This window comes from Dermacentor variabilis, chromosome 3, assembly GCF_050947875.1.
Source record: "Dermacentor variabilis isolate Ectoservices chromosome 3, ASM5094787v1, whole genome shotgun sequence".
Classification (NCBI taxonomy): domain Eukaryota; kingdom Metazoa; phylum Arthropoda; class Arachnida; order Ixodida; family Ixodidae; genus Dermacentor; species Dermacentor variabilis.
In genome coordinates, this window is record NC_134570.1 from 54167535 (window position 1) to 54194797 (window position 27263).

At 43.9% G+C, this 27263-nt stretch overlaps 1 protein-coding gene across 2 annotated transcripts in view; it reads right to left on the reverse strand.

Moving 5' to 3' along the window:
* LOC142575619 (neprilysin-2-like) overlaps positions 1-26131 on the reverse strand; it is a 63643-nt gene extending 37512 nt beyond the window's left edge. Inside the window, exons 1-8 of one of the 2 annotated variants that reach the window (XM_075685125.1) lie at positions 26038-26118; positions 24927-25011; positions 14499-14559; positions 10898-10957; positions 8228-8362; positions 1851-1940; positions 1277-1461; positions 930-1172 (exon numbers count right to left, since the gene is read on the reverse strand). In XM_075685125.1, coding sequence (XP_075541240.1) covers positions 930-1172; positions 1277-1461; positions 1851-1940; positions 8228-8362; positions 10898-10957; positions 14499-14559; positions 24927-24935 — 783 coding nt within the window. In that variant the 5' untranslated portion in view covers positions 24936-25011; positions 26038-26118. Of the gene's footprint in view, positions 1-929; positions 1173-1276; positions 1462-1850; positions 1941-8227; positions 8363-10897; positions 10958-14498; positions 14560-24926; positions 25012-26037 lie in introns of both variants that reach the window. The other variant, XM_075685126.1, reaches the window with a different exon arrangement.
* Positions 26132-27263: the final 1132 nt, after the last annotated feature.

Below are 27263 nucleotides of genomic sequence, written 5' to 3' on the forward strand. Positions count from 1 at the left end.
AATTCCTATTTTGCACAACCAACAAAAAGTGAGTTTTTCTACACTGTGTTTCGAAACTTTCGCGGTTGGAATACGTCCTACATAAAGTCCTGCGTAGTTGACCTCCTGAAGTAGACCGCTCTTTCTAGCTGTCTTTCAATGCAGCCCATTTACTGAATATAAAAGCGCGTCGGCATTTCTTTTCGGGCAAAATTGCAGACGTAAGAGCTCGTTTTGGTTACAGCCCGATCAAACAATATTATGTAGCCAAGGGTTCGGTTATACCAGGACTTCAAAACTGCATTGTCGCACTGATTACTATGCTGAATCATAGCTACTGCTGACCAAGGGAATCAACATTAAGTATATTGTTCTTCGGAATTATGTATATAGACGCAATTACATTGAAACCATAGATAAGAAAATTATGAACAGAATTGACAGATTTGACCCATTACGTTCTAATAGATATACGTATTGTCAATTTGAGCGCTGCCCTTCTACGTATTTATCTAAGCTACTGGACTGGCTATCGCTATGGATCACGACGACAAGAAAATGATTAGCAAAATTGTGTAATATAGCGTTTGTCCGAAGTCAGGATTTAATGATGTGGGTATATTACGCATCCTTTCTTAAGGGTTGGTATTCGTGCCTATCACGCCGCATCTCGCCACAATTATGACAGTGGCTCATGAGTCAGCCGGTGTATTCTTTCGACTTGACGATGCAGCCTAGTTCAGTCGAACGTGCGACAAACTTAAGTCACAACAAAAGCAACTCATTCTCGACATGTTCAAAGACATTTGCGCAAACGCATTTTCTGAAGTAATCGATAAGAGCATGGACTTATCGCAGAAATACGTCTCGCATCATAGCAGGGTGTCGTTACTCAAATATAATTTTATATATTCTATGCTCGCCACGCACCGCTTGACGTAGGCACTTACTTTAGAGAGTTCTTTCTCAAATTGGATGATGCTCTTTGCTGTTTCAGATATGTTTGCCTCCGGGAAAGTGTCGTTCAGCAGTTTTATTGCTTTCGATACGAAGGATAGATACGCTTCCTCTTCTTTCTTCTCATAATCCTCGTAGTTATAGTCATACGTTTTAGTCGTGCTTTCATCTTTTCGTGAGGAAAGCAAGGTCGCATAGTTGACGTCGTATACGAAAAAGTCTTTCGGTTTTGTCATCTGTGAAAAATAGAGCGGAGAAAGTTATTTCTCGAAATAGTGAAGAGTGTTACTTTTACTGAGAATAAACTTCGCTCGAAACATTAAAGGAGACGTCTTCTTACGGTTATGATCGGTCCTGAAGCTTCTTGAGATACGATATAGGTAAACAAGGGACGCGGCCCTGTTTCTTCGAGTATCTTTTTGTAGTCTTTGCCTTCCGGGGCGTGGGGCTCGTTCAGGAGTGGCCAACCTTCCAAACCGTATTTACCAAGGACACTCTTCACCGCTTCAGCAAGCTTTTCTTCTCCTAAAAATTATTTCATTGCAATAGAAAAATGCACAACTCATAAGTAGCTCTCTTACCACGTACGTATTACACATTTATCATTTTCAGTTCTGATCACTGCCTTTTATTAACTTCGAGTATTTTTCTTGTAACTCCTTCGGGGGGCAATGGATTGCACAACGCATTAGAATAAAATCGAGAAATTAATTATGCCTGTCATGCTATCTGAAACGAAGTTCGTTTCGACAATTTGGAAACTCCTCTTGCGTGACCTTCAAATCGCTTACACACAATGACATTAACATGCCCCGTTGACATTATTCCACTTTTGCATAATGTACGCCCCATTATGTGTTGGTGTCGAGAGAGACAGTATGGGAAAACCTTTTTCCTAAGCAGATCGCCCTCACCTGGTGTCGTACACGATTTGTAGGCATTAATCAATTTGCCCGTTGCATTCAGTTGCTCTTCGGTTGGTTCAGAGGCGGAATCCAAGAGCACTGTAATGTAGACAAAAAAGTTTCAGCACAAGGTTGTAATAGATAATGATGTCTGCAAAAGGAAGAGTCGTGAAACATCTACCTGCTGAGTAAGATTGCACATTTAATGTAGCGTTTATGTGCGAAACAAACAGCTATTGTTTTCTGTTCAACACATTGATAGAAACATTGCTTTCACATAGCTGAATATGCTTTTTAATTTCATAGAAGGTTAGAGAGATTTGTGAAATTTGCGTGGCCAATGGCGCCGCGATTACTTACGAAAGTCCTACTAATTAAAGGGACACTAAAGGTTACTATTAAGTCAACGTGGACTGTTGAAATACCATCACAGAAACCTCGAAACGCTTGTTTCGTGCCAAGGAGAGACTTATTTTAAGAGAAAATGCGTTCTGAAGCGTCCGCGTACCTCTAGCGCAGTTCAAATCGCCCGCCCTCCGATCGAGGAGTACTGACATCATGGTCTCATAGTGACGTTGCGCCATCGGTGAGTAGAACGGCGTCCGCAGACGGCGCTACGGCTTTTCTGCGCAAAACGCGAACGCGCGGACAGAAACAGAGCCAAGACAGAGCCGACAGCAGAGCCAAAGCGGGAGTATGGTGGCTAGCGGAAGGAGAAACGAATTACGTCCCACGGCACACGGAGAGTCCGTTTTCGTTAAACTATAGGCTGCGGCGAGCTCGCAGCGTGGTCGGCGTGGTCTATGAGAAGCGACGAGCCTTTTCGCACTCGCAACAGGGCATAAAAATGTGCGAATCGACGCAAAACTCGGCCTAGAAACGTGCTTCGCCACAGCCAGGGCTCAATACGACCCAAGCTGGCACGACCCAGATGTCGTTTCCCGCACCGCCACCAGGCGCCGCTACTAGCAAGAACAAGAGCTCGCCATGCAATAGGCTACATAGACATGCAGGGCGGTAGAAGAATGGAAAAGTGGGCAGAGATTGAGGAGCAGTTACATAGAGAACAAATAGGGGTGTATGCGGTTACAGAAACGCACCTTAGAGACTCAGAAGAGCCGCCAGTTATTGAGAATTATGTATGGGAAGGGTGCAACAGAACTAAGTCGGAAAGAAAGGGAGGGGGAGTCGGAATGCTCATCCATCAGGGAGCCAAATGGAAAAGAGTAAATTCACAATGTCAAGAGCATCTTTGGTTATCAGGTACAATGAGTGGGAAAGAAACTTGGCTTGGAGTTACGTATTTGTGGACCGGAATAAATTGCACAGAGAAGAATAAAGAGTTAGTGGAATGCATAAGCGCTGATATTAGGGGTTTCGGGAATGGTGCTGAGATAGTCCTATTAGGTGACATGAATGCCCACATACAGGATTTAGATGGCTATACCGACAATAACGGGAAGTCAATGCTAGATCTTTGCGAGCAACATAACCTCGTGATCGTGAATACAGGGCCTAAGTGTGAAGGACAGATCACGTGGGAAGTGGGAAACCGGCAATCGACCATTGATTACTGTCTGATGACAGAAGGAAATCATGATAAGTTGAGAGAAATGGTCATCGATGAGGAAGGGTTTAGCAGCATATGGAGTGACCATAAACGCATCATTTTGAAAATGGGATATGTAGTTGGGAAAGAGAGCAACGAAAGCAAAATGGCCAGTCCAAATTTGAACGCTGAACAAATAGCAAATATAGTCACTAGAGTGGAGGAAGAAATTGGCAAGTTGCCAAGTAAGGGGTGGGAATATGGTGAGCTTCTAAGTGTAGTAACGACAGAAATACGGAAAGAGAAACAACATGTTCATTGGAAAGGAAAAAAGAAACCGAAAAGCTGGTGGAACAAGGAGATACGAGAAGCGATCGCCGAAAGACAGAAGGCATCTCGAGAGCATAGGCAGGCAAAGAAGGCGCAGTTGCCACAGGATGAAGTAACCAGTAAATGGGAAATATACCGGGAGAAAAAGTCTATGGTTCAAATACTGGTGCAAGCAAAATTAAAAGGTGAAAGTGAAAGTTGGTTGGCAGAAATACGTGAGAAAAAGAAGGCCGCACCTAGAATATTTTGGAATCACATAAAATTATTAGGCAGGAAGTCAACAACAATACAACAACATATCCTAGACGAAGATGAAAACATACTGGAAGGAGAAGCAGCAATAAATTACATCCAAAAAGTAACAGCCGAATCTTTCAAAGACAAGGACGAGGTTGTATTTGAAGAAAAAAAGAGCATGAAAGAGACCCAAGGGGGAAAGGAGCTAGTGCTTACAAATTTAAACTGGAAGAAAGCGGAAGAGAAAATTCCTAAGCGCACAGCCACAGGGCTAGACGAGGTTCCCGTTAGGCTGATAAATGAACTGGGACCAAAAAGTAAGGAAGCTCTCATGAAAGCAGTTGAAAAAACTTTAAAAGATAGACGAATACCAGACAGTTGGCGACAAAGTAGAATGAATTTAATTTATAAAGGTAAGGGGGAGAAAGACAGAATTCACTCGTATAGACCGTTGACCATTACATCGGTAATATACAGGCTAGCAATGCAGGCAATCAAATTAAAGCTTCAAGCATGGGCAGAAAATAATGGCATTTTGGGAGAGCTTCAGAATGGCTTTAGAATAGGTAGGCGTTTGGATGATAACTTGTTTATTCTTACTCAGTGTATTGAAATATCAAAAGCAGAAAGCAGACCGTTGTATGTGGCCTTTTTGGACATTACAGGAGCATACGACAACGTAGACCGCAGCATTTTGTGGGATATTCTGGAAGGGGAAGGCTTAGGTAACGATTGTATACAGCTTTTGAGAGAGATTTACCTAGAAAATACCGTTTGCGTTGAATGGGAAGGGATGAGGAGCGCGGAGAAAGTTCATATCAACAAGGGACTGAGGCAGGGGTGCCCTTTATCCCCGCTGCTGTTTATGATGTACATGGTGAGGATGGAGAGGGCGCTAGAAGGAAGTAATATCGGGTTTAATCTATCATACAAACAGGCAGGTACAGTAATAGAGCAGCAACTCCCAGGTTTATTTTATGCGGACGACATTGTGTTGCTCGCAAACAAGCAAAGTGATTTGCAACGTCTGGCTAATATCTGTGGACAGGAAGGCAACAATTTAGGTTTGAAATTTAGTGTTAGAAAATCAGGTGTTATTGTATTCAATGAAAACAGTGAACAGACAGTGGAGATACAGGGCCAAGAAATACCTCGGGTAACAGAATATAAATACCTTGGTATATGGATAAACGAAGGCAACGGATATATGGAAACACAGGAAAAAACCATAACAGTCAAGGGGAAGAGAAATGCAGCCATAATGAAGCACAGAGCGCTATGGGGATACAATAGGTACGAGGTCCTCCGAGGTATGTGGAAAGGGGTAATGGTTCCAGGACTTACTTTTGGAAATGCGGTTGTTTGCTTTAAATCAGGGGTACAATCAGGACTCGACGGGAACCAAAGGTCAGTGGGTCGCCTCGCATTGGGCGCTCACGGGAAGACTACAAATGAAGCTGTGCAAGGGGATATGGGCTGGACTAGTTTTGAAGTGAGGGAAGCTCGCAGTAAAATTGAGTATGAAGAACGGCTGAGGAATATGGAGGAAAGTAAATGGGCTGGTAGAGTGTTCAGGTATCTGTACAGGCAAAACATTGATTCACAGTGGAGGAAAAGAACTAGGAAGCTTACCAGCAAGTATGCGGCCTGTGGGGTGGGCAACACAGCAACAAAGAAGGTCAAGCGGAAAGTCAGAGAGGCTGAATTAATCTCATGGGTGGCGGCAATGGAAAAGAAACCTGCCATGAGTTACTACTTAAGGGGAAAAAACGAAATTAGGAAAGAAACCATTTATGATAACTCAAAGGGAAGCTCATTACTTTTCGAAGCGAGATCGGGATGCCTTAGAACACGCACCTATAAAGCGAGATATAAGAAGGAAGAAGAAGCATGTGCTTGCTGCGGTAAAGCTAGGGAAACGACGGAGCATATTTTATTAGAATGTGAAGACGTCTATCCAGCGGTCGATTTAGGCACCACTGGCCTCCTTGAAGCCCTTGGGTTCAGCGGGAGCAATGGTAAAGCAAACAGGTCCGCAATAGACATCAGTAAGAGGCGATTGGAGGATTGGTGGAAGAAAAGTAGGGAAACGACAAAAGACGGAGACGTACAAAAGCACAGTTCGCAATAGGGTATCAGAAAATTTGGACGTGGTAGTTCATAGTGTCCTTTTTTTTTGTTTCTCATTGGTTAACCTAGGTAGGATATTAGGCAGCATAGTAGCAAGAGCTTGGTGGCGCAAGCCACCGCCCCGTTCCAAAGGGGACGCTCATAACATCCATCCATCCATCCATCCAGCGCAAGACGCCCATAAGCTGGTACTTCATTCTATGACGCTAACTTCGACGCTCGTCGCAATGGACCCTGACACCGACAGATTGGCTCGCGATGGTGGGCTCAACTTCAGCGATTTGAGCACCGACGAGCGCGACCTGCTGCTGAGGGCTCGCACTGCCGGCGTCGTTGCGTACTACGACGGCGGCCTCGACACCGGCTCTCCGGAGCGGGAAAGCAACGAGGGCTTCCCACGACATCACATGGACGTGGCATTCTCGCTGCTTGTTCCAAATGAAAGTTTCGCGAGCTAGCAGAACCCTCACAGCACGACGCGATAACGAAACTGCTGAAACTCCAAAGCGTGCGCGGCGCAGAGTCGAGCGCGCAGAGTCGAGCGAAAACGAAACCTTTCGAATACCCATATTACTGAAGGGTAACGTCAAAATGTTATTTTTTCTTAGAATCGAATAGGCGTAGACAAGTAGCATTTTTTTCCGTCTTATAATCGAATGAAATGATATTTTTAATACGAGTAGTTGAGTATTAGTAACACAAATTATGAGGAGTCCTTTCGTCATCGGGCTAGTACCGGAATGTCGCTGGGGGGTCTCAAATCGTGTCATGCATTTACCTCAATTTCTCGGTTACTAAAGCTCTGTTCGCGATTATATTGACGCCTTAGACGTTCTAGAACATTGCTCTACCACTTTAACTTGAGTTTCTGGTAACCTTTAGTGTCCCTTTAAATCTTAGTAAGCAGCCAAACGCACTTTTTGCTCATGTAATTCTACAATACCTTTGTTGAAACCTTTGTGCACATGTGTATTGATGTGTACGACATGCTATCCGTCTGCCGTATGCTGGCGCATTTATATAAGAGTTCATTTTTTCTAATCATTTAAATATTAAACTTTAATAGGACAAATATAAACGTTATAAATCTTCAACCAATATTTAAAAAGTCCGCTAAACAACGCACCCGTGAAGAAGAGATCAGCATCTATACGTAGACTATTGTACTCGCTAAAAGACGGATAATAGGATTTAGGTTAGGCATACCATGCCTGTGCAAAATTCAGTTGGATTCGACGAGACCTGATGAGAGAAAGATTTTGGTAAGAGAGGGGTAATTTTTACTTTCACCGGAAACTTTCAGCAGCTTAGAGTAAAGGAAGCTATTAATATGCATCGTCTTGGCAACGCGTTGTAAATTCACACTGGCTGATGTGTTTTATTGTCCTTTTTAATTTTCTATTTGGAATCTGCGCTTTGGAATCCATGTTCAATGCTTAATGAGGTGCTTTTTTTGTCACGTTCTCTAACGCAGTTTACTGCTTGGTTCGTTTGTTAATATCATTTATTGTTATTATTGTTATTCCTTTATTCCTCGACATATACTTAGATTATTACGCATATCATTCATGTATTGTGGGTGGATGTTATATATATGACAAATTGTGTATTAAGTGTCGTGTGACACCCATTTTAATGAGTGTTCGTCATCGAATTTCGTAATCTATTCGAAATAAGTTAGCCAATGAGGTGCTTAAAATTGGGAATCGTGGAAATTAAAACATTACTACAATTCACTAAAGTGTACTTGAAGGTGTGAAATTGAACAGTGTGGTGCTGGCTAACACTCCTAGGGTTAGTTCTGGTAGTAAAGCATAAATGCACAAGAAAGTGAATGGGAAAACAGAGCCGCGATATCTCAATTGGTAGAGCATCGCCCGCGTAATGCGATGACGTGTGATCGTTCCCCGCCTGCGGCAAGTTCTATTTTCCTCCACATTCACTTTCATTCATTTTTCGTTTCTTTAATTCAATTAGTCAGTGCAAGTAATTTCCCCCATGTTGTCCTTAGTCTCATTGTTTGCTGGCTTCTTACGATGTTATCTTGTCATTGCCACTTGAAAACGCTATTAATAATGACCACACGGTGAAGATAATAGAATTCGGGATTATTAATATAAAGCTCCATAGAAATACTTACCTATAAGGTCTGCTACTGCTTTGACCTTTAAGTCCTTTGGTTTCAGTTCTCTACTGCCATTCCATTTGCCGCATACGTACTCGTAAAAGTCATCGCAAGGCGTCGAATTTCCCATTTGTGCTTTTATCTGCAAAACTGTTTGATAATAGCGTATTTTTCATGTGTTTATTTCTTGCTTTAATGCTTAGTATTCTTATTTAATTATGCAGCTGCAAAACGCACAATGTAACATGAATAAATTCAGACAAAAAGTTACATTGTATTTGGGGCATTAAGGGCCAAAACCACAAGCTCATCATGAGCCACGCCTCAGTGGCTCACTCCGGATTAATTTCCACCACCTGGGATTCTTTAACATGTACCCGATGAACGGTACACAAACGATTTCTGAATTTGCCCACATTGGAATTCCTGCCATTTAGATGGGGGTGGAATTGAGTAAGCTGAGGAAGATGAATTGAGTAAGATGAACTCGGAAATTGAGTAGGATGAACTCCTCAACATTCGCTTCTAATTTGCCATGACACACAGAGGTCTTGTTGAGCTGGTGTAGCTTTTGTTGAGCTTCAAACTGTAGAGCAGCTGATTACGCACGAAACGGGGAAGCGGAGGAGAGTCACACTAAGAAGGCTCAAGTGAATCTTGAAACGAAAAAGTAATTCTTCCTGCTCAGTATCAGATTGCCGCAAGGAGCACATACCCAAAAGGGAGCATGTTGCGAGACGAGCACATTTTGGTACTCTGTCGTTGGAGCCTGTAGCGTCTCACAATTTCATTTCTTAGCTCGTTCGCTTCTGCACTGTGGCGCCAATAGTGACGCCTTCTGGATAGCGACGCTATCTTGTTTAACGGAGATGGACAGACGTCAGACAGATGACACAAAATTAACTTCGAGGGGAAGACAATGAGACCTCAACAACATACATGACAAAGCGTTATAGCCTGTCTGTTGAGCGCACTTTCCTTTATCTCCTCCTCTCTTGACCTCTCGGGCTCGTAACTTTGCCTCTATATCAGACAGCCAGCTTAACCCATCACTGTTTCCTCCCATCAATGTCTTATTTACTACTAGCACGTTTTGCCAACGGGCCCGCACGCTGCTCTCTCCACTAATTTGAACAAGCAGGTACAAAACTTCAGTGATTGGACCCCGCCGCGGTTATGATGCCGTTATCACGAAGACTGCTATCGTAAGTGATGGGTTGCCCGGAGCTAGTAAATCAGGAAACGCCTTTACCTAGAAAATTTTTGGGAGCATGATGCCGGATTTATCTCTGTATTTGCGTTTGGGGAACGCGATCGACTACTTGTGGTGTCATTCTGGTTGTCTTGTGGGTTGTTTGCTCGTTTGCTAGCTTGCTCGCTTGCTTAATTTTTTGAAGGCTGAAACTTTCACGTAGTTATTTGGCTGCCGTATGGTCTGCTTTGTTAGACGGTGGACGCCGCCAGAAGGAGCTATTCTTGCGCAAACATTCGTCGCATACTTGTTTTTGTTCGGTATTGTTACAGGATCAAGGCTGTATTTCAGTACGGCAGTTTAGTTAGGTGCGATCATGCTAGATACGATGTGATTGTGGACTTTCTTTTTTCACTTCCACCCCTTTGAGCTCCGATATATGTGCATATGAAAATGAATGAAAGTTTAGACGCCCTCCTAATGTAAATATTGAACGTGTGGTTAATGCAGCTCATTGCCCATGACCGAACGCGGTCTATTTAATCTGTCTGTCTCTATCATCAATTCCTAGGTAGGCGGTTGTTAAAATTTTTACTTATGTTGCCGTGGTTCTTGACGAGAGCCACAACATATGAGTACCCGCCGTGGTTGCTCAGTGGCTATGGTGTTGGGCTGCTGAGCACAAGGTCGCGGGATCGAATCCCGGCCACGGCGGCCGCATTTCGACGGGGGCGAAACGCAAAAACACCCGTGTACTTAGATTTAGGTGCACGTTAAGGATCCCCAGGTGCTCAAAATTTCCAGAGTCCTCCACTACGGCGTGCCTCGTTATCAGAAACTGGTTTTGGCACGTAAAACCCCGTAATTTTATGTAATATATGTGTGAACGTTCACTGTGGATTCAGTAACGGAAAATCGTGGGGCCTTAAGATGATAGAGGTCCTATGTAACAAATTGATCTTAGAAATGGGGATCATCGGTTAATTGCTATTTCATGAGACTCCAGGTGTCATAAAAAAGTTAAAAAGTCTCGCCTATAGATTCCGTGTTAATAGAGCCCTATTTTCTTCCCCGTCGAGCTCGCCGCAATTCTTACTTAGCACAACATTCTCTCCTTTAGGTTGGAAATGAGCTTTATGTTAATATAACCCTGTTTTGCACTTACGCTACCTCAGTGCCTTCTTATTCGTGTAATGGAGAGCCGAGCCACTCTGCACCAGCCTTGTCTCTGACTGGAACATTCGTTATCTTAGCCGCAACCAGTCTTGAAGAACTTTACTGAATAATTAAACTGGACTTTCGAAGAAACGCTGAGGGGAGCACTTGCGAATGACAACATTGTTTAATTAGTATGAAAGAGGTCGTTACATTCATTGTGATCAGCACTAAAGGTAATGATGCGCAGCGTTGCGGCTACCCCTGACTGAAATGTCTGTTATTGTGAGCAATGGGTGTGGACACGTCTACTAATAAAACAAGGAAATGCACTTTACCAAGTTTCTTGCATTCTTCCTCATTGCACACGTCACTCTTGGGTTTCGTTGTTCCTTCGCCTAAAAAAATTATAGCACATTATTCTTTATTACAGTCGACAGCGTACGTGCACACATTAGATCACGGCGACGACATGTTATAATGCCGAGAACAGGAGTATAGATTCTAATGGCAGATCCAATGCGAGCAAGCTTTCCCAAAGAGCGTTAAGCTTCTAATGTACGTTCGAAAAACTCGCTTTCCAGTCGAAGCACGCAGATATGCGTTTTCAGAAACGCATACAGAGGTACCGGTACTCTTTGTCTGTTTTCTGAGACGACAACTGTTTGGGATGTCCGCAATCCTGACTTATTAGCTGGTAGGCTGCGCCAGCTACTGGCCACACCCTCGTGACATTATGAATCATGACTCGCGGGGCATTAGTTGCTTCAGTTATTGAAAACTCGAATGCAAACTCCCAGAAAGCCTGAGCTAATGAATAAACTTCATCTTTTTCGCCTGAGCCAGGCTGGAATACCTTTCCTCGGAGGCTCACTGTATTGAGTATCTTGGTTCGACGAACACAAGATATCGTAAAGGCTCACTCACCCGACACCGATTTCGGTCTGCCGACTGTCGGCGACAGCGTTTGTTCCTTCGTGTCGGCACATGTGTCGCACTCTACCGACGCCGAGCTCTCCGCCGACCATCGGCAGGTTGTCGGCGTCGGAACAGTGCGACAGAGGCGCCGACACGAAGGAACAAACGCTGTCGCCGACAGTCGGCAGACCGAAATCGGTGTCGTGTTGGCCTAGTGTGCATGAGCTTAAAGAGCACGTTTGTAAGCGTAAGAATCGCTGTCGCCCAAGTTAGATTTCTTGCTCTTAGAACTAGAGGGGTTTCTTTTGCAGTCGTCACTTTGTCACTTTCTAGGATAATTGTGCTCAGTTATTATCTATCGCTGCATAGAACAAAGAAGCACAGGCTTCTAGTGTCTGATGCCGTTCTGCTACATGAACGATCCCAGTCAACGACCGCTGGAGGAACTACGTCACACGGACTTCCGGCGGGTTTGGCCGAATCCAGCGGAGTGGTTCTGATTGCTCTGTGGGGTGATGTCGTCTCTTGATCTCTTTTTCTGCCATTGGCATGAATTGCTCCACAATGGGCAGCGGATTTCGCTCCGCATGGGCTCCAAATCGGCCAATGGAATTCTTATTGCACGATGCTGCAGGAGTCACAGCGCTTTTGGAACGAAAGATGAGCATGCGCAAAATCAGTTTTCAGTTTGTTGCACTCGAGACACTTACCTAAGAATGAACGGAGCACACCGAGAGCTGAAAAGTGTGCTGTTTTGTGCGTCACATCGTGTTGCATTTCATCACAATAAATACTTGAGTGTATGTTGTAATCTGAACGCGACACAAGTTCACAGGAAAGGGGAAATGTGAAGTGACCCACAGTGATTGAGCAAGGAATTCTGTTGGTGCCAACGTTTCAACGCAGGAATTTGTCTTCGTCATGGCAGCAGCAACGAGCGGCATTGGTTTTCATGCGGATAGAAAAAGTAGCGGCACAGCTGTTGGTTCTTCCAATAAGAAGGGGTAAAAAAACGGAAAATATGTGTACGTGAAAGAGGCGTTATTAACCCAATGGGCCTCTTTCCCAAAAACCAGGAACTACAAAGATATATGGTTTGGAAGTTTTTGAAACGAGGACTGTAGAAAAATACCCATGTGCAAGAAATTGTGTGAGGACATGTTCGGTTAAAGTAAAAAAAAAATGGGAAGTGAAAAAGAAAATAGAGCAGAAACCACCAATGATAATTGTCAATGCCAGTGAATAGGCGAACGTTTCAAGAAATCTACTCGCTTCGTTAAAGTATTGGTGCGCCAGGCGGCGTTTCTTTGTTGTAGTGAGTATGTATATAGGCAACATTTGTTGTTGCATGGCGTTGTTCCGTGAGAACGCAGCCGCGAACCAACATATCTGTGCCGGTAGCATGAGTGGTCAACAAAAGTATTTCAGAGTGTACTAAAGGTTCGCGTTCGGCAATGAATACTCCTCGCAAGTCTGTCTGTACCTTCTGCTTTGTTTGTATCGAGTGCGTTGCATCGCATGCACGATGCGTTGTAGTCATTACATGTGCTTGTATAGACACATACCGCTGTCGCACGTGTGCCTATGATGAATAATGTTTCTTTCGGGAGGAGGAAGAGGAAGAAACACATTTATTGAAGGACAAGCAGGTGCTTTTCTGCTTGTGTAGGGAGGCGCCCTCAGCCCAGGGTCCCTGTGGCTCTTGCTGTCTCCCGGGCATTCAACTCGGGTGTGCGAGCGCACGCACCCTATGCTTCGTCGCTTTTGAATCGACGGTGAAAGTCTTACCTCGGACGGCGAAAACTTGCGAAAAAGCCAAGAAATCTTGGGCTTTAAAACAAGCACGCATTCACAACTTGCAGAAAGCTTTCCAGAAGACGTATGCATTGTTACTTTATTTGTTTACGTTTTAACTTGAAACACTCTTTTTTAATCCCACCGAAGTTACTCAAATCGCGTCACCAGAGATTGACTATCTGCCCTGGTAGACACCATTTCCAAGAAAAAGCAAACAGAGAAGAGAAGAAGAAAATATACCGCGGCGAGGAGCCCGCAATCCTGCCATATACAGAGCCACTCAGAGCTGTCTAACCGTAGATTAGATGGCTGCATGGATGTGCGCCGTTCTACATAACAAAAGACCACAACTTCTTTCACATTTCCCGCACATGAGACGCATTATATAATATTGCGACGACCATCACGCTTTGTACACAACTGTGTACATGCCAGTAAAAAAACGAGCAATGACAGTTTGGTGTTTCCCACTGACGTAATTAGTTTCGCTGAGGCCTACTTAGGTTGCTTAACGTGAATTTTTTTTTCTCTGCAAATACCAGACGGCGTCTGAAAGGGTTAACCGGAGGAGTAACCTGCTTTTCCATCCCACCAGTGGGGAGGGAGCTGAGGTAGTGAAGACGAAAGAACGGGAGAGTAGTAAAATTATTCACGTTCACTGGAAAAGACGCAGCGCCAAAAGGTTAAAAGAGCACTACCGCAAATGAGCGAAATAGTAGAACGAGACTCAGGAGCGCTAACAGCACAGTGACTTACAGTTTCAGTAGAGCAATCCACCTCGCTGGACCGCAGTGCACGCGTAAAGTCAGCCACAATCACTCTGAGCCTCATGAAAGTACGAGGCGATGAAACACTACACTTAAAGCCTAAAATGGCCTTAAACAGTAAGAAAAAAAGAAGAAAGAATGAAAGGTCACTGGAAATATGCGAGAAAAACAATTTGCGAGAGAGTGCCTGCAAGGCGCACGCCTGAGGAGCCCTCCGTGTGTCTAAGACGAACGTTGTATTTTTTTTTTTGCCAGTAAAACAGATGACACACATACAGACGTACAGCCACAACCCAATTAAGCATGTCCGCCGATTCAAGAACCTCCCTATGCCTCCCTTGCTTATCGAGCTCAAGGATAACTGTGTCATTTAATTAAGAGGTTTTGAATTCAGGCAGTTTTGAACGCGTACAACGAAAAGAAAGGACAAAGGGGAGAAGGAAGAGAAAACGCTTACCAAGTGCCAGGCAGATTACAATCGACAGAATTCCAATGGTGACTGGATTAACCATCGTGCTCTGCGACAGATATACATCACTCGTTAGTACCTTGCACTTTACCGTTTTTACAGAACCACCTTGAGTCGTGAGCGCAAACGACTACCTGAATAGCAGCTTGGGCTTGTTGGTTTTCCATCCTGGTGTTAACAGCGCAAAATGTGGAAGGGACACGAGCAGAGAAGGCGGCACCGCGAGTGCTCCAGTGTCGTCTTCTCGTCTCGTGTCCCTTTTACGTTTAGCGCTGTTAACGCTAGGACCACCTGAATACGGCTAACTTGCACGACTCAGTATTACGCGCATTTTTAACATTTATTTCATTTCATTTCATTTTCATTCCTTAAAGACCCCATAACGGGGTATTACATAAGGGGTGTAACAACTCGCTAACGCTCGCTAACAACATATTACAACTCGCCAACTATAAATACCTCTAAAACAGTAGTGATTTAACTTAGAGCTAAAAACAAGGCAGTCACCCTTTATTTGGCGCTTTTTCTTAGTACATCTAATGTGTAATGTGTTGCTGTCGGCAAATGTTTTGGTATGCCTTTTAATGAAAACACGTTGTGGTATTCGTAGTCTGAATTTTCTTGTTTCAGCTTTTCTCGTTATTGCGTACGCGTATTTGTTTCTTTTTTTTAAATGCATAAGCATTCTTTGGCGAGTACACCAGCTCCATGACGCGAAGAGTGTAATGGCTTGTATCTGCACTAAAAGCCGTAATTTGCAAAGACACTTAATCGTTGTAATAGTTTAAATGTAGACGATCGACATCTTTATAAAGGATAAGGAACAATTTTAACAAAACAAAATAGAGAGTACCTATAGAGATACATAAGGGTCCTTAGAAAATTCATGGGGAAACTTATGGTAGGGGTGGGCCAACTGAAGTTTGAGGGTTGGTGAGCTCGAACTTCGGGGTTAAGTCAACTTGAAACTTAGAGGTAGGCCAAGTAAACTTTGGGGGGGGGGGGGTGCCAACTTAAAATCGGTGATGGGCCAACTTCAAATTACAAGTGGGACAACTTGAACGTTGTGGGTGCGCCAACTGAAATTTGGGGGTAGACTAACTTAAATTAGGGGGTGCAACAACTGTGGTCGGCCAACTGAAATTTACTGGTGGGCCAACCTGAAATTTCGGGTCAACTTAAATTTGGGGATGGGCAAAGTTGAAATCTAGAATGGGACATCTGAAATTTGGACGTGGGGCAACCTAACTTTGGGGATGGGACAATATAAATTTCGGCATTCGCCAACTTGAAATTCTAGAGGTGAGCGAATTGAATTTTAGGGGGATGGACAAATTAAATTTGGTGGTGGGCACACTTGAAATTTGAGGGTGGGCCAAGTTAAATTTGAGGGTAGAATAACTTGAAATTCGGGGGTGGGTCAACTGAAGTTTGAGAGTATGCTTACGCATACTTAGACAACTTCAGTGGAGTTTCTGCATTCTTTGGTTGTTTTTCTTTTGCCCGATATTGTGAAACTGTTCTTGTGTAATTCGTTTCATCTCTTATAACTGTGCTATTGCCACCTTGTCTGCCGAACCTCAAGTAGTTGTAAGATTCCGAGGTTTCCTACATTACATAAATGGGCTCTCCGTTTGATTGTCAACGCACCGTACAACGCACGCACCAGGACCATCTGTAAAAACCTAAACGTGATCCCTGTTGTCGGCCTGTACGGTTCTTTAATCATGACACGGCACAAACAAGGCATTAAAACAAACAACCTGTACTTGAAGAAACTGACTAACTTGAGAGAAAGAGTAAACGTGTATGGACACCGCGCGCAAGCAGTTTTTGGTTTTCGCCACGGGCACACACTAACTAGGGCCGACATATCATCCCATTTACACTGCCTAATCTTTTCAACCATCAGCATTGTTTTCTGTATATAGTACTGTGATTGTGTTTCCTTTGTTTTCAAATTTTGATGTTGTGTAAAAAAGTATGTCTTTTTGCCGTAGTTTCTAGACGGTTAGTATTGTATTTTAGATGTACAGTTTCGTCATTGTATGTCTATCGTATACGAACATTTCATTTTGCCTCTGTCACAGTGCACTTGCCAGGTACCAACCCTGTTAAGCCTTCTGGGGCTTCCAGTTTGGACCACCTGCATTTTGTGGAACAAACGCACCCGAATGCCGAAATAAAAATTAATGTTAATGCGAGTGGAATGTAAATGTTCCTATTTCACTTGGAACACTACTTTGTTTACGTTCACCTGCGACAAATTGTGTTATTGGGCCTCTTTAGGTGGTTTTTTGGAAGGGTAGGACATTTACTACGCAAAAAGTAAGAATATTCACTAAGTAGGTTAACGAAGTATTGCACATTTTTAATTAATCGACGCAGAGTGCATGTTCTGAGCGAATAAGTGACAACCGTTAGCAACAAGGTCATGTTCACTTAGCAGCAATCCGGAGACTACCCCTAGTTTCACGATACCCATTCCCAAAATCCATTGCATTGACAGCTTCATGCTAGTTACAAAGAAAAAGGCAAACAAGCAGAGCCCATGGATTATCCGAGAGGTCATACACCTTAACCGGAGGATCGCTCGCGAAAGGCAGAAAAGGAAAAGCGATAATCACAAAATATCAAGTATTTCAGCGCTACTACGAACATGGCAATAGAAGCCAAAGATAAATATCACGCAGAAACCCTCACAAACTTTATGAAATCATCCCCGCAACGCTTTTGGCGCCACTTATCGGGAAGTCATAGCCTATCATACAACATAGTCGTATACGATGCGCTTGTGACTGACCCCGCTGCGATATCGTCGTGCTTTAATTCATATTTTAGGTCAGCTGTTACTGGCTTCGGATCAAGTTGGTCCATTCCCGCTTCTTCTATATAAGTGCCATTGCGCTCCAATGTCTGACATAACACTAACGTAAGAAGGAATTCTGTCTCCTATTTTAGACATGGATGAAGATATCTGTTGGCCCGGACGAAATACCTAACACATTTTTACAAAGACATGCGGAATGGGTAGCCGTCCAATGGGTAGCGCTTTGTCCTGTCTGTATTTCTTCTTGTGTGCCGTCCCTATTGGCGCTTCACCTATTGAAAGCTATGCACCAACTTGCCCCACAACGTGTTTTACTGCAGAATGGGTAGCCCACTACTTGGAAATAATATTTACTGCATAAATCACCCAAAAGACAATTTCCGGACGATTGGCTAGGGGCAAAGGTAATGCCTATACATAAAACAGGTGACAAGCAGCAAATTGAATATTATCTTCCCATTTCTTTGGCCGGTATTTGCTGCAAGCTGTTCGAACGTATTATATCAAAATGCATATACACTTATTCTGAACATAACAAGAACCTTTTTTTTTTCCAAATCAGCATGGGTTTAGGCAACGCCTTTCTACCACCACGCACCTAATAGAAACCATCAATGACTTTTCTAGCACTTTCAGCAACAACAACAACAACAACAACAAAACTTGACGTGATTTAGTTAAGCTTCTCTAAAGCATTTGACAGAGTCGTTCGCTCTCTGTTAATCAGCAAATTGGCATAAATGAAAATTAATCGTAATTTAGCAGAATGTATATATATCCAGCACATATCTGCCCGGCAGAACGCAGTATGTGTATATAAATGACATAATATCGACCACCTTAACAATCAGCTCAGGCGTACCGCAGAGGGTCTGTTTTTAGGTCGTGTTTTATTTTTGGCATACATTATTGACATCAGTTGGGTATTATTGAAGACATCACCATGCGTCTGTACGCAGATGATCGTTTACATTACCGGGAAATTGATGAAGTCAATGATCAAAAAGTCGCTGAGTGACGTTCTTCGTACCATTGAAATGTGGTGCGAAAACTGGACAATGAAGATAAACTAACAGGAAACAGTTGTCTACAGGGTATCGAACGAGATAAAGAGTGCCCTGGATCACAAATGCTTTGAGAACTCCCGAATACTTGCTACATTTGATACACTCAAATACTAAAACATAACTACCACCAAGAACCTAAGCTGGAGAACGCATATCTAAAATATCACGAGCACTGCAAAAAAACAAGGTTGGTTTCTGCGCAGAAAGTTGAACCTCGCACCTCAATCTGTCAAACTAACTGCGTTTCTAACCTATGTGAGGCCAACGTTAGAATACGCAAGCATTATATGGGTCTCGTTTCAAGTGGGTCTAACAAGCGAACTGGAAAAGATACAAAGAAGGGCTGCACGCTTTATTTTGTCCAAATCTTGCTCCGCCGACTCGGTAACAGAGATGTTAAACCTGCTTCAACTACCACCTCTATCGCAGCGGCCCCCAGTAGCAAGACTAAAATTCCTATTTTTGCGTTCTAAACACCATTTCAACATCGACATTGCAGCATACTTGGCTCCCACAAAAACAAAAAGCGAACTCTAAGGAAAAAGCATGACTCATTGTTCGTTGTGTCACAGCTACGTATCGAGGCATATGCAAATTCCAGCCTACCTCGAACTCTTTGAGACTTTAAATGCCCTGCCATCATCGGTTGTGCAATGCACCGCAGCTGAACGCCTGAAGAAATGCATAATGAAGTCATTACGAACCTGAATGTTCTTGTTTGCTTGCATTCTCGTACTCACTATATATACATGTTTTCTTTTTTTGTATACTATATGCCACGTAAGGTCTGTTTTACGAATTGGCGTGTTTCTTAAGAATTAGAAGTTAGGAAATTGATTGCCGAAGTGTTATACTAATGTACGAAGAATTAGTCTGCCTGTTTTCTATGACTGACACTTTTTTGGTGTAATTTGCTGTAGTGACACCTGGTTTTTATTTTGATAACTACTGTTCAAATTATGAGTTTACCCCTTTTCTATGACGGATACATCATTTACGAAATTTACTGCTGTAACACTCAATTTGCATTTCTCATAACCTATTATTGCTGTAACACCCACTTGGTACTTGTGATGCCTTAAAACCCACTTTGTAGCGGCCTTATGGCCAACAGTATCGTGAAATAAAAAGATTGTACAATCAAGTGCATTAGCCTTCCATTACAAGAGGCTCCTTCGTGTCATTCTCGAAGAAAGTATCATCAACGACAATATGAATCACCAGTAATGCGATGTAGCTCTTGCGCTTTGCCGGAAGCCTCGCTCACATAGTTCGTCTGCAACGACACGCGCCCTTCCATTCTTTGGTGTTTATCTCCTTCATATGTGCTCACAAATTTTGCTTTTGTAAGTATTTTACTCTTGCTGGACATGCTAGGGCGTGTTTAATCATAGGCTGACGTGTTCAGTGCGTCGTTCAGTGACGTGTTCAGTGTTCAGTGCGCCCACGTGATGCGCCCACGTGATGCGCCCACGTGACACTGCTACCAGCGCTGCACACCAAAAACTGCATGTGAGACAGAGCGCATTCGACTAGGCTTTAAACCTTCAGAACGGAGCACAACTTCAGGCACTCATCGAGTGCACTTTGCCATTACCATTGTCTTGTCACAAGCGAACTTGTGTTGAGTTCCAGGGCAATGAGAAATACCGTCGTAAACGCAAGCCCGCCATAAACAAGTGTCGCGAAAACACCAACAAGTACAACGTCATCCCTTTTGATGAGTAAGCATTATTTTGCAAGTACTCTAGCAAAATCTATTTTTAAAACGCGATTAAACGCGAGAAGGATAAGGTCTTGTATCTGCAAATAAATGCGTAATTTGCAAATTCAAGACATTTAGTCGTTAAACTAGTGTAAATGTAGATGATTGCTAGCTTAAGGCATAATTGTCATAAGACATAATAATAATAATAATTGCTCAAGACATAATGAGACATAATTGAAACGAAAGAGAAACAAAATTGATCTGACAGGATATCCATGTTATCAGATTTATGCATACCCATAGGGGTACATGGGGCTCCATAGAAAATCCATGGGGAAGCCTATAGTAGGGGTGGGCCAACTAAAATTTGGGGATGGGCCAGCCTAAATTTAGGGGTGGGCCACCTTACATTTGGGGGTGAGCCAATCTAAATTACGGGTTGGGCAAAGTTAAACTTGGGGGCGGTCCAACTAAAAATTTGAGAGTTGTCTAAATTAAATTTAGGGGTGGGCCAACTTGAAATTTGGGACCAACCCAAATTCGAGGTCGCGGGATCCAATCCTGGCCATGGCGGCCGCACCTCAAAGGGAACAAAATGCGAAAGCACCCATGTACGTAGATTTAGGTGCACGTTAAACAACCCCACGTAGTCCAAATTATTCTGGCGTCCGCCAGTACGGCGTGCCTCATAATCAGATCGTGATATTAGCACTAAAACCCCATTATTCACATTGATATTTGGGGGTGAGCTAACTTAAATTTAGTGGTGGCCCAACTGAAATTTGAGGGTGGAGCAACCTAAATTTGGTGTGGGAGAACTTGAAATATGGGAATGAACCAACTTGAAATTTAGGAAACTCCTTGGTTGCTTAGTGACCATGGCGTTGGACGGCTAAGCGCAAGGACGCGGGATCCAATCCCGGCCACGGTGGCTGCATTTTGATCGGGATGACAAAAGCACCCGTATACTTAGGTTTGGGTGCACGTTAAGGAACCCCAGATAGTCCAAATTACTCCGGAGACCCCCACAACTGTGTGCCTCATAATTAGATCATGGTTTTGACACGTAGAACTCCATATTTAATTTTGAAATTTGGGATGGGCGAAATTGAAATCTGGGGGTGGTCCAACCTAAATGTAGGGGTGGCCCAACTGAAATTGGGGGGTGGTCAATCTTAATTGGCGGGTGGGACAACTTAAATTTGGCGGTGCGCCAACTTGGAGTTGATGGGTGGCCCAAGCGAAATTTGTCGGTGGGCCAGCCTTAAATTGGGGTGTGGGGCAACTTTAAATATGGGGATGCGCCAACTTTAACTTTGAGAGTGGGCCAACTTGAAATTTGGGGGTGGGCCAACATGAAATTGGGGGGTATGCTTACGCATACTTATACATCTGCAATGGAGTTGCTGCATATTTTATTTACTATGTCAGATATGACATCACTTGCACTTAATTTTTTGTTACCCAGGAAGTGATCTCGACGCAACGAGGCCGCTGAGCGATGATGCTCAGCGTGCAATACATACCGCCGCGCCACAGAACAATGCTAAACCTTTGCTCGCAAAGCGGCTAAACGGCCACAGGAGCATTTTATCGCGATAGCAATTATATAGATACTCCAGGCAAATTTCTGCCGTCGCCATCGCCGCGGTGTTCCGTATGAAGTTCAACGGCGTAACACCGCTGCCGCGCGCCGAAGATCGCAGGCAAACTGGCGCGTGCGAGGGAGGAAAGCGGATAGCAAACAAGCTGCCTTCCGTCGCGTTAGAGGCCTTGTTGATGTTGAAGCAGAAGGCCGTGAGACGCCTTCTGCTTCGCCAGCAACTGCGTACATTGCGCGGCGGTGCTAGGTTACGCGCGCGCCATATCTTGCCAGCAATCTGCGCATTGGCTCATGCCTTCGTGCGTGCTATTTTCTCGCCGCTGTTTGCGTTGAAGCGATAGACAGCTAGAAGGTCACTTCGCTCGTTGCTGCTGCCGCGCTTCTGTAACCGCAGCGTTTTGACAGTGAGTGTCCGCGGTCGTTGAGTGTGACCTGTTCATGCTTGCCGGTGCGCACGGGCACCATGCATGTTAATACTGTTAATAAACGAATGTTTCCAAGTTTACGCGGCCAATAAATGTACTATCCTTACTTCGTATAGCTGTCTGCACATTCGCTATCGCAATCGATGTTTCGCCTTTCGGGCGAAACTGCGACTTTCTCCCCAGTGATTTTGCCATTTTGTAGCCGCGACCAGTTCATCCCTGTGATGAACAATTATCACAAATGCACGATCTGCATTGTCATGTGCTATGACTGAACGTTTTGATTGCGAGCGTAGCCGTTCTGTAGCGCCGTGCTGATAAGATCAAGTAAAGTCTCCTGTTTCCCGCCGCTGCCCAAGGCAAAAACTGCCCTCTTCCAGTCAGCTTCCTGGGGGAGTACGGTAGCGCGATTAAAAGACTGGACAAAAGAAGACACATAGGGACACACACAGATCTAACTTCCATTGTTGGAAGTTAGCGCTGTGTGTGTCCCTATGTGTCTTCTTTTGTGCCGTCTTTTAATCGCGCTACCGTACTCCCCTTGAAGATGCATTACCAACAAGCCCAAATTGCAACCCTCGTGAGCTTTCTGGGATGGAGTTCTGTTCCGTGCTGGCCTAAATGGCAAAAATTTGAAGCTAGAGGAACTCCAGTGATCAGTTTGCCGTCGCTTCACTGTTCGATCACAATTCACCACTGCACCACTCGTGTGTAATTTCATGCTGAATTTCACGCTAAAACGCCATGCGTCGGCGATTAGTTCAGATATTGGTTGAATATTTCGTATGTTAAGCGCGATTGGTAAAAACAGGCGCTCCGAATGGTATCTACTTGTGCAAAGTTTTCAATACTGCCGTAGCGCGTAACCTTTCACGTCATGAAACTGATTTCAGTAAACGCAGTTGGGCCTATGTGTAATACCGAAAGCTTCTACATATTCACTTACAAAACCTCGACTCCTTGCTGTGACGTTCATATCAAGGCCCATCGCTAACAACGCAGACCCTTACGAAGACCCTTATTGATGACAAAGTTAAACAATGTACCTGCCATACCCTGCCAGCCTGCTTTCGGTAACGTGCGCGCCAAAGAGGGCCTTATTACCCGTTCTCGCCGTCGACAAGCAACCATTTGCAACAAGTGCCCAGCAATGATCCGGAAGTTGTGCCTTGTAGAAGCGTCGCACTTTGTTTTCGTAGAAGACGATCGGGAGAAACAGAGCTCGATTAGTTGATCATCATCATCACCATCATCCTCATTGCTATCATTATCAGCAGCAGCAGCAGCAGTAGCAGCATCCTATTAAGGCGATAACGTTAAGAGCCGCGCATCGCAGAAAATCCGGAGACGGCGTACCGCGTACGGCGTCCCGCGTCCAGCGCCGACCGCCTCTACGGTAAAAATCATTCCGAACCAATTTTCTATCCCCGAAGTTGCTCGTGCCTTGTCTTTCATACAATGTTGTTACTCGGAACTTTGAGAACGGCAGTCCACAAACAAATGTAATGAGAAAAAAAACACCGACAGCGCATATCTTTTGTGTTAGATCTTCGACTAATATTAAAGGTGCGAAACAATAACAGGAGATGGGCACACGCAAGAGGCCGCGTTTCTACCAGAAAGCTTGCCTTCGCGCATAGCATAGCGTTGGTTGCCAGCGTTTCCCGGTAAACATTGCGGTTACAGAAGCTGCAGTTGCAGGGGAGCAGTCGGGGATCATTGAATGCTATCGTGTTCCACTCTTAAACGCGAAGCTTAAGCGTCCTCCACATTTTTTTCACGCTTGCAAAAACACTTTTTTGAAGCAAGTATCGAGCAATACAAAGCGGTATCGGGAGTTCTTCATGTTGCCCTACAAGGTTGTCATTCACACTTTTCATCTACTTATAATAATTGAGAAGTTGATGAATAAATTATTAAGACTAATTAATTAGGGCGGGATGCAAGAAATAGTCTGAGTATCTCCAAGTGACGGCAAACAACATTACCTTGGTTCGGTCCAGCTACGTAGCCTTTGCATATTTTTGAAGTTTGACTCAATTTGAGTGAAGCACCCTATATGTTTTATGAGTTTCACTGGAATCACAAAAGCATCTGCTGAGGTGGTAGTAGGACTCAAGCCATTGGTATACGGTAAATATACGCCTGCTCTCGATATCACTGGTCCAGTAATAGCAGCGCCAGCTGTTTGATAGACAAGAGCAAATGATCGGTATTCTTTTGTAATTCCATGAATAGCTACAGCTTGAGGCTACTCTTGGCACGACAGGAGAGATGGAGGTTGTGCCATCGGTGCATTGTTTAGGGTATCTACGATTCAATGTGTGACTTACGCGGGGGATTACCCGCCCACTTAGACATGACTCTGGGTGAACGTGTTGGTAACAACGTTTCGGATGATAACTGAAGAAATATACAGCATAGTTTCATATAACGGTGGCTATACTGTAACGAAGTTCGACATACTTATGTGTACTTTAAAAGGTACAAACTGCAGTATTATATACGCCATACTATAAATTTTGCTATTTTATGTGGGCTGTAATTCCATTTGTGATAAGAAAATGTTTCTAAACGTTTCCCGCTTATTTCCGGCAAGCCTACGTACAACGATATTAAGTGTGTAGATTATCGCTCTGCTGCGCGAACCGCAAATGGCGGGACAATATGTGCGTATGCAGGTAGTCTCAGAAAAGCCGATGTATTTCGTTCCCAGTTCATTTCTAGGAGGAAGCGATTTGTAAAAACGAGTTGAGGGAACTCAGATACACCGGCCTTCATACCTCTGGCATTCAAGTGGTAGATCTCTTTCTCTCTGACTTCAGTCGAAAATATGGCCGTAGGCGAGTCCTGGTGCTTACTCGCGACCTGCAGGAAGAGCAGTTACAAGAGCGTCCAGCACTTGCAGGACACTTAGCCTTGATGTAGTCTGCAGTTTACTCACGAGTACGCGAATCAATTATTTCTGAAACACTGAAGCAGAGTAAACACACGCCAGTCCTCAATGGACAATTTGTAGCCACTCCAATTATTGCAATTCCAGTGGAAAGGAGCGACACCACTTGAAAATTTCGCTTGCTTGCAACGACACAAGTTTTCTCGAGCTCTCCGAGCGTATCTAATTGCCGGCTACGTAGCCTGGACCCTTTGTTATGTTTACAATAAATGCCATCTAACCTCGCCCGCGGCGATACAACATTGCTGTTCTAAAGTAGCCGGCAACACGCGCTATCCCTCCTTGAACGGCTGCTATCTGCAGCTGCCGGAAAGCGGCAACGCAAGCTTATGTTTGCGCCTTCACGGCAGCAGTTTGTATCCCCATAAACTAAGGCGACTTCGCCCTTCTTTCTTAAAAACCAGGTCCGTAACTGTGCCAAGTTTTATGCTGAACGGCATAAACTGCAAGATGTGATCTTTCACTGACATTTGAGTAAGAACAGAGCTGCGGTAAGCTCCAAATCTTTTGTCGAACATTTTAAGCGAAGTAAGCACGTCCCTATGCCCCAAACAGCTACTTACTATTTGACTTTCGTATCACAGGACAAAGGAAAATAACAAGATTCCGTTAGTTTAGGCTAATGAAACACTGGAAACCTAGATGCTCGCCTTGAGATATACTTTGAAAAATAATCCTGATTATGGAGTGAATATAAACAAAACATTGCTTAGTTGAGATAATCAATGCTTGGACTAAGTGATGTTACGTTTCTTTTACAGGATCCCACGTGCGCTTTGATAGACTGGAGAAGATGTATGAACACGTATGCTTTACACCCCTTCCAGTTGGGTTTTCTGCATAAATATTAACAATATGCTCCCCTCTCAACGAACGAAAATGTATCTGTACGCTTACTTTTAAACTAAGTATACGTATTAATAATACGGAAAGTGTACCTAGTATTAGGGTTACACCGATCCGGCGCGTTGCCCCCTGAAGAAGTGCAGATGCAATATCCGGGTAGCACTCTGGCGATTTAGAGAGAAATGAATTTACTTTATTAGGGTTGTCAGAGCGGTGAACTCTTTGAGACCTTCAAACATATAAAAAAAACGCAGCATAAACGACGTTGATTGGTTTCTTTTTCATCCATCTAGTGGCAGTCATAGGTTTCGAGGCTACGTGACCTTATTCTTTCGGTTGACATTATTATAAGGCAAACGTGGCCGCACACAGCGCCTTCTTGTTTCTTGGCAAAGCTTGTGACGTTTATTTGGCTTTAAAGGAGGGACCTTTCACTGTGCGTTTAGTATCTTGTGCTTGCGAGGAAGAGCTAAGTACCTAAAGGCATCATTTCCACAGAAACTGAATGCTTCGGAATATTTTCCGTTTAGCGCGCCTTTATCTCAGGGGAGACAGTCCTTTCTTTGTCTCCTAGAAGTTACGTTCGAACAGCAACTATATGCACACTTTGTTGCGCAATGGAAAACAAGACGAATATTATTTTGAAGTACTCTTCATTGTGATTCTCGTTTTTCCGACACTTTCATCTATACATCTAACGCACCCACAGCCTCACTAAAATAACTTCTAGTTCAAGAGAAGATTCGATTGTTCTTCGTACTTTATATACAGTGCAAGAAACGTTTGACATCGGCCTAGCTCGTTCATCCTCCATTGTGATTTTCTACTCTTTATGCAAGTAACCACACCCTTTACCCTCGATCACTCCCGATCGCTCACAGAGCCAGACCTCAGAGCCTAAAGTGGCACTTGCCTGGCTCTTGGGCACACGCTCAAGTATACGCTAAAGAGAAAGATCGGGTGAAATTCATTAGTCAATTAGCCCTTGCAATAGCAACAAAAATGTCACCTTTAGTGTTGGAGGAGACTTGATAAGCCAGAAAACGCGCGAGCACGATACACTGGTGGCGACGCTGTCTTGAAATGCTCCCATAATGTCGCAATGGCGTCATCGAGTTTCACGTCGCCTTTTCAGGCATGTTGAATTTTTTACTGCTAAATACAAACCTACACTGAACTCTAAAGAGGCCTAAGAAGCCTAAGCCTTCGGAAGGTTAAACGACTATTGCTGCGGCCCAACGGCTCAACAACAATCGGTGACGTCACACTGAAGTACGATGGCGAAGATTCTCGCGAAGTTTTTTTCCCCTTTTAACTG